General features: G+C 33.8%; 1 protein-coding gene across 1 annotated transcript in view; it reads left to right on the forward strand.

Annotated features, from left to right (window-relative positions):
- The first annotated feature begins 2,587 nt into the window (after positions 1-2,587).
- LOC143248724 (double-stranded RNA-specific adenosine deaminase-like) overlaps positions 2,588-13,368 on the forward strand; it is a 49,399-nt gene continuing 38,618 nt past the window's right edge. The window contains exons 1-3 of the mRNA XM_076497385.1: positions 2,588-2,606; positions 4,037-4,763; positions 6,281-6,413. Of these exons, the coding sequence (XP_076353500.1) occupies positions 4,054-4,763; positions 6,281-6,413 (843 nt within the window). The 5' untranslated portion in view covers positions 2,588-2,606; positions 4,037-4,053. The remainder of the gene's footprint in view (positions 2,607-4,036; positions 4,764-6,280; positions 6,414-13,368) is intronic.

Genomic DNA, 13,368 nt, shown 5'->3' on the forward strand with positions numbered 1-13,368 from the left:
CGCAAAACACAGCGTGTGATCAGTCGTCCATCTTTCGCCTCTGTGAAGAGGACAGTGGCAGTTTGTTTTTGTTTTGTTTTATATTTTGCGCAAAGCTACACGAAGGCTATCTGCGCTGACTGTGACCGAAATGTCACTTCTGAACATTTCAGTATCTTGGGGAGTATGGATAGCGTAAAAATGCTACACACTAAGGAAGTTTGTGAATATACAAGATGTGTCCTGAATTATATGTTAATTAGCAGCTTCACATTTTGTTCCCGGGTTCGATTTCTGACCGTCGAAAATGTTATGAAGCATTTAAATTAAAATGTATGAAGTTATATCTTTGGCCCGGCATGGCCCCAAGGGTTACGGGTTTGAATCCCAGTCACACCAAACATGTCCGCCCTTTCAGCGGTGGGGCGTTATAATGTTACTGTCCACTATTCGTTGGAGAGTAGACCAAGGGTTGGCGGTCGGTGGTGATGACTAACTGCCTTCCCTCTAGTCTTACACTGCTAAATTAGGGACGGCTAGCGCAGATAGCCCTCGTGTAGCTTTGCGCGAAATTCAAAACAAACCAATCTTTCCTTCTAACGTGTAAAAAAACAACCAAAAAACACTCTATCTGTCTCTCTCTGATGTAGATAACACCTTCCTTCTGCATCCTATTCTTGACAAAATATTTCCATTTTAGGTGTAATTTGTCCAACCTATCGTTAAGATGCACTTTATGAACCCCAACCCAATTGCTTCAATCAATCCTCTTTTACAAACTTACATGAGAACATGTGAAAATTAATATAACACAGCCATCCAAAACCTTTAGCTTCTTCCATGGTTTTAATTACTAAGAAATAATTTAAGATGTATTTGCATGGTTACTTGTAAATTAATATTAGTAAAAAAAATTAATGTAAAATCTTGTCATAATACATTAGTCAGCATCCAGAAATTCAGAATTCTTAAGAACGTAGAACTACTATTCATTATTTATCTGGTATGTTGCTTCAAAGCTAGTTTTCCTTGTGTTGTATAATTAATTAAGTTGAGCTTGGCATGGTCTGGTGGTTAGGTTTGTTTGTTTTTGAATTTCGTGTAAAGCTACACGAGGGCTATCTGCACTAGCCGTCCCTAATTTAGCAGTGTAAGACTAGAGGGAAGGCAACCAGTCATCATAACCTATCGCCAACTCTTAGGCTACTCTTTTACTAACGAATAGTGGGATTGTCCGTCACATTATAATGCTCCCACGGCTGAAAGGACGAGCATGCAGATCGCTGGTTTGAATCCCGTCACCTTAATTACTTGCCCTTTCACCTGGCATTACAACGTGACAAAAAATTAACTTTTACGTTAATAGTAGGTCTTCCAGTGGCACAGCGATACGTTTACGGACTTATAACGTAGGAAACAGGTTTTCGATACCTGTGGTGGGCAAAACACAGATAGACAATTTTTTAGATTTGTATTTACTTCACAACACTAAAATTAGGGGTTCTATTCCCCTCGGTAGACTCAGCATACAGCCGATGTGGCTTTGCTATGAGAAAACACACACAAACACATTTAACTACAAACAAACAAAACTGTTAGTAAAGAGAAAAGAGCCACCCAAGTTGTTAATGGGTGGTGTTGATTTTCTGCCTTCCCTTTAACCTATTTAAGTTAGCAAGTAGCTGTGCACAGAGTTAGATGCAGAAACAAAAACAAATAAATAATTATCTAATTGTTTCGTTCTTGCAATTTCATCAGGAAACTCAGTTCTTGTAATACTAATTCCGATGAAGTTGTAAGGACGAAGCACTGGCAGAAAAAAAGAAGTTGTTTTTGATATTACCTGGCGATTAAAGATCTGTTTTTGTTGTTTTTTTCTGAAACTTTATTATCAAAAAGTTTAATTTCTCCAGTATGCTCTACAGCTTCGAAGTTCTTAAAAACTATTTAATTGAAATATTCTAATAAATAAGCATAATATTAGTCATATAGCACCATCTAGTTGTACATTTTCTAATTCAAGAGTAATGATAAAGAACTAATTGTACAGTAAAAGAAACAGTCATCGCAGTAATCACGGTAAAGTTACTATTATTGTAATGATTTGTATCTCAGATTAATTTTTATAATATTTAACTGTGTAAGGTGGTTATTGTTAAGGCTGTCATGTGCTACCAAAGTACTATACTACGAGTATCATTCATCATGATAATTACAATTGCAAATGTTGGATGATAACGTACATCGTATTCAAATAGGAGTACTTGTGCTTTGCAAATTGTGGAACCTATAAATATCTAAAAAATAGGCAGTAATCGGTTACTAAGTTAGTAATCCAGTTGAATAAAAATTTGTGGCAACAACTTAGCTAAATGTATATTACTATTGTTAGTGTTGTGGTTTAATCTTTCCATATATGCTGCACTAACACTACTCGTACTGTATATTGTAACAAGGTTGGACTACAAATATTTACTAAAGATCTTTCACATATCATCGTTTGTTTTGTATTTAATGATATAACTGAACTAAAGCGTGAGTATGGGATTAAGCCTACAATATATCATGATACAAACTGCATTTTTTGGAATCAATTTCAAATACCACATATTTTGTAAAAACTGAAAGTAAGTGACTACTACAACTGGTATTATTAGTATTAATGCACATATAACATTAAAACCATCATATTCAATTGTGACGGAAAAGAAATTGTAACATGAAAATTACACATTCGTAAGAGGAGTTTAGAAACCAGTGTCAGTAATAATTCAACCATAAATTAAAATGGAGTAATAAGTCTGTCTTCTTTTGTAGTAAAGTACACGAATTTTCAGTTCAGTAAAACTTTTTTCAAACTATTAGTAACCCACAATTTCAAATATTTCTTTATATTTACACAGTTTAGCAAACAGCAGCTGCATTTATATATTATTTGTCAAACTATTTTAGTTGTTAAATCAAAGCATATTTGACTTAAATTAGATTCAAGGTTCTTAAATTTTTATTTAGTCTAATATTTCAGTTACTACTACTAGTTCATAATGTTTTAGTTCAGTTTACCTGAACCTAGTTATATGTAAATCTTATTATTTCTATTTCTTTTAAGTATGTATAAAATTAAAAGCAGATAAAATAAAATTGAAAATTAGTTATTCACATGTATTAATCTCAGTAACTGCTATGAAACTCGCATGTACGTTTCAATAACGTTATTAGACACGTTCACACTGGTAGCTCCTTGCTTGATAGGCCTTAGTGTAAAGAATACATGCATTGCTGATATGGTAAGAAACTATGCCAATTTTAAGTTAAAGTTGCATATTTGGTTGACAGAAATGCAGCTAGAAACATCAACCTTATATAATACTCTCACAGTATTCAGACATCGTATTTGATTTTTAAGTGAATATTTACATTTGAATTAAGGCTTTAATTGTTACAAAGTCAGAAGAGTCACACAAATACTTTCAGTGTTGCAGTTAATGCCTTTAATTAGTGCTTTATTTGTATTTAACTTAGAAAGTGACTAATTATACCCTTATTTTGACCATTCTTTACTCAGAAGGGATTACTCAATATGATGGTGTTTATAGTAGTGAATAATATAAAAACAAGTCTTATTTAAATGGATAAGTGTGAGCTCACCAGAGTCAACAAGGTCATTCTGAACTCTCATGGGAAGGTAAAAGTCAGTAACTAAGTGGGATATATGTATATATTAATTGCATTCAACAAAAAAGACAGAGTTTTTAAGCACTCCATGTATTTAGACAACCCTTTTTTAAGTTAATATTTTTAAATGAAGGTTATTGACATGATTTTGTGAATTTTGAGATTTTAATATTTCAGTAAAGTGTATTTTTATGAATAATTTAATGAAATTAAAGTTTACTGCTCTTGAAAAAAATTTTTTTTGTTTTTAAGTTACACTTACCAAAGAGTATAATTTAAAGTACATTAAAATTTGTATCTTGCAAATTTCAAAAAATATGTCTATGTATTACTGTACAATGTATTTCACCAGTTTGTGTGTGAAAATTATCTTTATAAATAGGTAGTTTCTATGGAAGGATGTTCAGACCTCAAAGCATTGAAGAATACAATCTAGGTGAAGCTATTTTAAAGGAATTAGAAAATTCTCCAAACCATGAGAAGAAAACTTTAGATATAGCCAAGAGTTTGGGGTTCAGGACAAAAAAAGATATTAATCGTATCTTATACCAGCTAGAAAAGCAAGGTAAAATTATTAAGACTGTTGAAAGTCCTCCAGTGTGGAAACTACTTAAGAATGACCAGGTTTCAGAAGTCACTACCAGGAAACCGTTTACAATCCCTTTACCACCACATGAACTTCTTAAAGTAGACTCATCATTTCAACAGCTCATGGTGTCCTCTGAAGTTGAACATTCTGTCAAGAATAAGAATGCTCACAGTTTTTGCCAAGCACAAACATTGCAAGATGTATTTAGTTCCTTTCCTATAGGAAGAGATGTGTTATGCAAGACAAACATTCCACAAACAAATGTAAAACCATCAGAGAAAACTGCCTGTGATAATCCCAGTAGTTTTGTGACAAAATTGCAGGCAGAAAAACCATATTCTTCCCCTGATAGTTGTAAAGTTGAACAGGTTTCAAGTGACCCAGCTGTAAAGTTGAACAGTGCCAGTTTTAGTGTTTTGGTAAAAAACCCTATCAGTGCTTTCCATGAGTATGGACAGGGGAAAAAACTTGAAGCTAAAGTTGATATAATTCTATCTGAGGGACCACATCATAATCCTAGGTATGAGATGAATACATTATGTATACAATTAGTGTTATTCTGAAATTCAAGGTATACATGAATATAACATTAACTTGAATTATAAAACAATTAAAATTGTACATGGTGTATTAAAAATATGTATCCATTGACATTGGCTTTTTGAAATGTCTTTCATGGAATATCTGACTTTTTTTGTTCTTCTGGCTTTTTCAAGCAACATGTACCAAAACAAGTTCTGTCTTTGTGTGATTGGTATGATTAGCCAGGAAGAATTCTCTTTTTCAAGTGTAAAAACAAAAATTCATAATATATTCTATGAACATGGCCTTCTGATACTCCCTGTACAGTAATAGGTTTGTTTTAATGGTTTTATGTTATTGTATATATGTATATGATAATTGTTTCATGAATATCTGTGTATAGACTTTAAGTCTGTAAAACTGTTTTAAAAGCTTTTCTCATATATTGTACATTGATATGTATAAATGCCCTCTGCTAGTACAGTGGTAAGTCTACAATTTACAATGCTAAAATCAGGGTTCAATTCCCCTTGGTTGACTCAGCAGATAGGCCGATGTGGCTCTGCTATAAGAAAACACACACATAGACATGTATAAATAACTTGGATCTGTTTGTAAGTTTGATAAACATTCTTGCTAATCACAATATTTTTATAACTCTGGGGACAATTAACTGTAATAAATTATTTGTATGTTTCTACTTGGAAGTGATTTATTCTTCAGCCATGCTGTTTGTGGAACTTTATTTGTAAGGATACAGTTGAACTTTGTATATCTCTAACTAGAAATGATAACCCTCTTAATCACATAGAGTTTGACTACATGCTGGAGGATCACAGTTATTATGTATGATTAAATACAGTCCTAAATCTTTCAGTCTGTATTGTTTATGGTCAGTGAAGATTTTCTGACAGCTATAAACTCTCTGTAATCCTCCCTAGATAGTGAACTAAATTAGATTGTGGTCTTATCCTCCCTAAAGACAGAACCAGGTCAGACTTTGGTCTGATCCTTCCTGAAGACAGAAATAACTTAGACTGTGGTCTGATTCTGTCTTGAAGAACCAAGTTAGATTTTTGTCCTATCATTTTTCTCAGACATGCTGTATGTCAGCTGTGTTCTGAACATCCTTTGGACCAGAACAGTAGGAAACTATAGTCTTAATTTTTCCACAGACCATAAGTTATATTGTGGCCTTACCCTCCCTCAAGTCAGAACACAAGTTAAAACTGTATTCTTATCTTCCCTTAGACCAGGATCAAATCAGTTTGTGTTATAATCCTTCCTCAGGCCAGAACCAAGTCAAACTGTGGTCAGACATTTATTTCTCATGAAATAATATTCAGATTTTTAATTTTATATCATACAGAAAATGATTAAATCTTGAAAGAAAAATAATTCAAACCAGTGTTTGTACTGTAGTAATAATACAGATCATCTTTGCCAGTTCATAGAAGGTTTAACAGCCTTTCATTTGTAATCTGTTGTGAAATATTAGTTTTTTATTTATGACAGATTCCAAGCAGCAGCGATATTAGACAACAAAATCATAGCAGTAGCTTGGGACCGAACAAAAAAGGATGCTAGAACTTGTGCTGCTGAGTTAGCCATGCGTTGCTTGGTAGCAAACCAAAACAAATCAGCAGAGGTAAGAGAAAGTTATGTCTTATACTTTATTTTTGGGTATTTTTTGTAAATCTGGTTGTCTTTCCTCTGAAATACTGTAGGCTTACTCTCGTTCAACTTGCTTTTACACTGTCAGTAAACATGATTTTTAGAATGCCCTTTTACATAGTGCTGTAAGTTCTGACAATGCTGTTTACTGCTGCAAATGCTTCTGTTGATATAAGTCATTTTAAAACATCTTTGGAAACTTTATCCAAATGGTAGATTTTTACTCTGATCTCTCTTTCCATTCAGTCTCTTACTGTCTTTTAGTTGACAGCTTAACTCGCTATATCTCTTGTGTGGTTTATCCACAATTGTACTTTCAATTTAGTAGATATATTTCACCTGATGAATCAAGGTGTAGGGTGGAACACAATGGAAATAACAGATGTGGTGGGGCTAACAGTGTGTTACACCCTTCTTTACCTTCCTTCATAAGTTCCTACCACTGCAAGTATTCAGGTGTTACATACACTTATGTCTTTTCTGCTAAAATGAAAAAAAATCATTATAATATGGTATGTAACCCCATCTTACATCTGGCTTTCCAATTTTAGTGCTGCCCTCTATGTGCAAGTTTTTTTACTCACCACTAACCTTGAGGTTCCCACTTAATTTTATACGTTTCCACACAATATTGATGTCATCTTCTTGCAGGCAGTCTTTTCTGGCTGTATTTACCAATCTTGTTGGATTTTCATCAGAATATATTACTTCAGAATTCTGTTTCTTGTTTTTCTTATTCTTCTTTCATTGGTTGTTTACTGCCTTTTTTACAGTCCAAAACAGCTGTCCTGTCTGCTATCTATAAAGTCATCTTTCACTTTCATTTCCATCCTTTCTTCATTTTATTTCAGGTTTTTGGGTGACTTCTTTACAAGTCCCTCAACACTTTCATCAATGGAACTATAGTCTTTCTTATGATGTCTTAGTTTACTTTTTTGATTTACTCATCATTTTTTACTTACAATACTCACTGCAGGTGGGAGATGATGTAAAATTAGTGATCTCAATATTTATTGTGCTATATATTTTTCTTCTTTCTAGGAATGCTGTATATTTATATTCTGACCAGGCCTTCCTACCAAATAATTGATCCTTGAGAGGGAGTAGTTGTAGTTATTTACCAATACTGTTATCTACCATCATTGATTCAGGGTTTGGCTAGTGTATTGTTTCTTATGCTATCTAAGAACCATTTGCTACTATAATGTTTAAATACAAGTTTTCAGATAGTGTAGTATTAGATTGTCTTTATCGTAATGAATCATTCACTGTGCAAATTAACCTTGTGTGTATTACATGTGTAAAGTGCACATTTCACAACTCTTCATGTGGTTTTACATAAAATCTGACTACTTTGTTTTGTGATTCCCTAGCACACTGAGACAAAACTGAAGTGGGCTACAGCCCCTGGAACATATTGACCAGTAATATTTGACTGAACTTCTCCCACAATCTTCCATTACAGGAGCAGGATATAGTTTTGCCCTACAAGTTTATGTCATCAACTGTGTGAATTATTACAGACCCAACCAACCCACTCTTTTTGTGTGAACTAAATGATATTAAAGTTATATCATGCTAAGAAGAATGGTTTATTTCCAAGTGACCTTTAGTCCAGTCTTTGTATAAGTGTGGTCCATTCCATTCATTTTTTGAAATCAGTTCTTTATGGTCATGGATTCTACTCTAAATGTGATTGACCTGATTTTTATTGTAGTTTAGAATATTGTCTTCCTGCCCTGTATCCTGTAGATTTTATCTCTTTCATCATTATTTTCTTTCTCTCCTGTTTCAGTGTTGTTATTCTTGCCTATAGTATTTTAGAGGAAAGGCTACCCAATTTGAATTTTACAGTTTATAGAATTAAAGCTGAAACAATAAGTCACAAGGAGGATGGTATAGGTGGAAGCATATAATGTATAAAGTTCAAACAATAAGTCACAAGGAGGATGGTAGAGGGAGAAGTATATAATGTATAAAGTTCAAACAATAAGTCACAAGGAGGGTGGTAGAGGGAGAAGTATACAATATACAAAGTTCAAACAATAAGTCACAAGGAGGGTGGTAGAGGGAGAAGTATATAATGTATAAAGTTCAAACAATAAGTCACAAGGAGGATGGTAGAGGGAGAAGTATATAATGTATAAAGTTCAAACAATAAGTCACAAGGAGGGTGGTAGAGGGAGAAGTATACAATATACAAAGTTCAAACAATAAGTCACAAGGAGGGTGGTAGAGGGAGAAGTATACAATATACAAAGTTCAAACAATAAGTCACAAGGAGGGTGGTAGAGGAGAAGTATATAATGTATAAAGTTCAAACAATAAGTCACAAGGAGGATGGTAGAGGGAGAAGTATATAATTTATAAAGTTCAAACAATAAGTCACAAGGAGGATGGTAGAGGGAGAAGTATATAATGTATAAAGTTCAAACAATAAGTCACAAGGAGGGTGGTAGAGGGAGAAGTATACAATATACAAAGTTCAAACAATAAGTCACAAGGAGGGTGGTAGAGGGAGAAGTATATAATGTATAAAGTTCAAACAATAAGTCACAAGGAGGATGGTAGAGGGAGAAGTATATAATGTATAAAGTTCAAACAATAAGTCAAGGAGGATGGTAGAGGGAGAAGTATATAATGTATAAAGTTCAAACAATAAGTCACAAGGAGGGTGGTAGAGGGAGAAGTATACAATATACAAAGTTCAAACAATAAGTCACAAGGAGGGTGGTAGAGGAGAAGTATATAATGTATAAAGTTCAAACAATAAGTCACAAGGAGGGTGGTAGAGGAGAAGTATATAATGTATAAAGTTCAAACAATAAGTCACAAGGAGGATGGTAGAGGGAGAAGTATATAATTTATAAAGTTCAAACAATAAGTCACAAGGAGGATGGTAGAGGTGGAAGTATATAATGTATAAAGTTCAAACAATAAGTCACAAGGAGGGTGGTGGAGGGAGAAGTATACAATATACAAAGTTCAAACAATAAGTCACAAGGAGGGTGGTAGAGGAGAAGTATATAATGTATAAAGTTCAAACAATAAGTCACAAGGAGGATGGTAGAGGGAGAAGTATATAATGTATAAAGTTCAAACAATAAGTCACAAGGAGGGTGGTAGAAGGAGAAGTATATAATGTATAAAGTTCAAACAATAAGTCACAAGGAGGATGGTATAGGTGGAAGCATATAATGTATAAAGTTCAAACAATAAGTCACAAGGAGGATGGTAGAGGGAGAAGTATATAATGTATAAAGTTCAAACAATAAGTCACAAGGAGGGTGGTAGAGGGAGAAGTATATAATGTATAAAGTTCAAACAATAAGTCACAAGGAGGATGGTAGAGGTGGAAGTATATAATGTATAAAGATCAAACAATAAGTCACAAGGAGGGTGGTAGAGGGAGAAGTATATAATTTATAAAGTTCACACAATAAGCCACAAGGAGGGTGGTGGAGGTGGAAGTATATAATGTATAAAGTTCAAACAATAAGTCACAAGGAGGGTGGTAGAGGGAGAAGTATATAATGTATAAAGTTCAAACAATAAGTCACAAGGAGGGTGGTAGAGGAGAAGTATATAATGTATAAAGTTCAAACAATAAGTCACAAGGAGGATGGTAGAGGGAGAAGTATATAATGTATAAAGTTCAAACAATAAGTCACAAGGAGGGTGGTAGAGGGAGAAGTATACAATATACAAAGTTCAAACAATAAGTCACAAGGAGGATGGTAGAGGGAGAAGTATACAATGTATAAAGTTCAAACAATAAGTCACAAGGAGGGTGGTAGAGGAGAAGTATACAATATACAAAGTTCAAACAATAAGTCACAAGGAGGGTGGTAGAGGAGGAAGTATACAATATACAAAGTTCAAACAATAAGTCACAAGGAGGGTGGTAGAGGGAGAAGTATATAATGTATAAAGTTCAAACAATAAGTCACAAGGAGGATGGTAGAGAGAGAAGTATATAATGTATAAAGTTCAAACAATAAGTCACAAGGAGGATGGTAGAGGGAGAAGTATATAATGTATAAAGTTCAAACAATAAGTCACAAGGAGGATGGTAGAGGGAGAAGTATATAATGTATAAAGTTCAAACAATAAGTCACAAGGAGGATGGTAGAGGTGGAAGTATATAATATATAAAGTTCAAACAATAAGTCACAAGGAGGATGGTAGAGGGAGAAGTATATAATGTATAAAGTTCAAACAATAAGTCACAAGGAGGGTGGTAGAGGGAGAAGTATATAATGTATAAAGTTCAAACAATAAGTCACAAGGAGGGTGGTAGAAGGAGAAGTATATAATGTATAAAGTTCAAACAATAAGTCACAAGGAGGGTGGTAGAGGGAGAAGTATACAATGTATAAAGTTCAAACAATAAGTCACAAGGAGGGTGGTAGAGGGAGAAGTATATAATGTATAAAGTTCAAACAATAAGTCACAAGGAGGGTGGTAGAGGGAGAAGTATATAATATATAAAGTTCAAACAATAAGTCACAAGGAGGATGGTAGAGGAGAAGTATATAATGTATAAAGTTCAAACAATAAGTCACAAGGAGGATGGTAGAGGGAGAAGTATACAATATACAAAGTTCAAACAATAAGTCACAAGGAGGGTGGTAGAGGGAGAAGTATATAATATATAAAGTTCAAACAATAAGTCACAAGGAGGATGGTAGAGGGAGAAGTATATAATGTATAAAGTTCAAACAATAAGTCACAAGGAGGATGGTAGAGGTGGAAGTATATAATGTATAAAGTTCAAACAATAAGTCACAAGGAGGGTGGTAGAGGGAGAAGTATATAATGTATAAAGTTCAAACAATAAGTCACAAGGAGGATGGTAGAGGTGGAAGTATATAATGTATAAAGTTCAAACAATAAGTCACAAGGAGGATGGTAGAGGTGGAAGTATATAATGTATAAAGTTCAAACAATAAGTCACAAGGAGGATGGTAGAGGGAGAAGTATATAATATATAAAGTTCAAACAATAAGTCACAAGGAGGATGGTAGAGGAGAAGTATAATATATACAAAAGTTCAAACAATAAGTCACAAGGAGGGTGGTAGAGGGAGAAGTATATAATGTATAAAGTTTAAACAATAAGTCACAAGGAGGGTGGTAGAGGGAGAAGTATATAATGTATAAAGTTCAAACAATAAGTCACAAGGAGTGTGGTAGAAGGAGAAGTATATAATGTATAAAGTTCAAACAATAAGTCACAAGGAGGATGGTAGAGGGAGAAGTATATAATGTATAAATTTCAAACAATAAGTCACAAGGAGGATGGTAGAGGGAGAAGTATATAATGTATAAAGTTCAAACAATAAGTCACAAGGAGGATGATAGAGGGAGAAGTATATAATGTATAAAGTTCAAACAATAAGTCACAAGGAGGATGGTAGAGGGAGAAGTATATAATTTATAAAGTTCAAACAATAAGTCATAAGGAGGATGGTAGAGGTGGAAGTATATAATGTATAAAGTTCAAACAATAAGTCACAAGGAGGATGGTAGAGGGAGAAGTATATAATGTATAAAGTTCAAACAATAAGTCACAAGGAGGGTGGTAGAGGGAGAAGTATATAATGTATAAAGTTCAAACAATAAGTCACAAGGAGTGTGGTAGAAGGAGAAGTATATAATGTATAAAGTTCAAACAATAAGTCACAAGGAGGGTGGTAGAAGGAGAAGTATATAATGTATAAAGTTCAAACAATAAGTCACAAGGAGGATGGTAGAGGGAGAAGTATATAATTTATAAAGTTCAAACAATAAGTCATAAGGAGGATGATAGAGGTGGAAGTATATAATGTATAAAGTTCAAACAATAAGTCACAAGGAGGATGGTAGAGGGAGAAGTATATAATGTATAAAGTTCAAACAATAAGTCACAAGGAGGGTGGTAGAGGGAGAAGTATATAATGTATAAAGTTCAAACAATAAGTCACAAGGAGTGTGGTAGAAGGAGAAGTATATAATGTATAAAGTTCAAACAATAAGTCACAAGGAGGGTGGTAGAGGGAGAAGTATACAATGTATAAAGTTCAAACAATAAGTCACAAGGAGGGTGGTAGAAGGAGAAGTATATAATGTATAAAGTTCAAACAATAAGTCACAAGGAGGGTGGTAGAGGGAGAAGTATATAATGTATAAAGTTCAAACAATAAGTCACAAGGAGGATGGTAGAGGGAGAAGTATATAATTTATAAAGTTCAAACAATAAGTCACAAGGAGGATGGTAGAGGGAGAAGTATATAATTTATAAAGTTCAAACAATAAGTCACAAGGAGGATGGTAGAGGTGGAAGTATATAATGTATAAAGTTCAAACAATAAGTCACAAGGAGGGTGGTAGAGGGAGAAGTATACAATATACAAAGTTCAAACAATAAGTCACAAGGAGGGTGGTAGAGGGAGAAGTATATAATATGTAAAGTTCAAACAATAAGTCACAAGGAGGATGGTAGAGGGAGAAGTATATAATGTATAAAGTTCAAACAATAAGTCACAAGGAGGATGGTAGAGGTGGAAGTATATAATGTATAAAGTTCAAACAATAAGTCACAAGGAGGTTGGTAGAGGGAGAAGTATATAATGTATAAAGTTCAAACAATAAGTCACAAGGAGGATGGTAGAGGTGGAAGTATATAATGTATAAAGTTCAAACAATAAGTCACAAGGAGGATGGTAGAGGTGGAAGTATATAATGTATAAAGTTCAAACAATAAGTCACAAGGAGGATGGTAGAGGGAGAAGTATATAATATATAAAGTTCAAACAATAAGTCACAAGGAGGATGGTAGAGGGAGAAGTATACAATATACAAAGTTCAAACAATAAGTCACAAGGAGGGTGGTAGAGGGAGAAGTATATAATGTATGAAGTTCAAACAATAAGTCACAAGGAGGATGGT

Source organism: Tachypleus tridentatus, chromosome 4 (genome assembly GCF_004210375.1).
Source record: "Tachypleus tridentatus isolate NWPU-2018 chromosome 4, ASM421037v1, whole genome shotgun sequence".
NCBI lineage: Eukaryota > Metazoa > Arthropoda > Merostomata > Xiphosura > Limulidae > Tachypleus > Tachypleus tridentatus.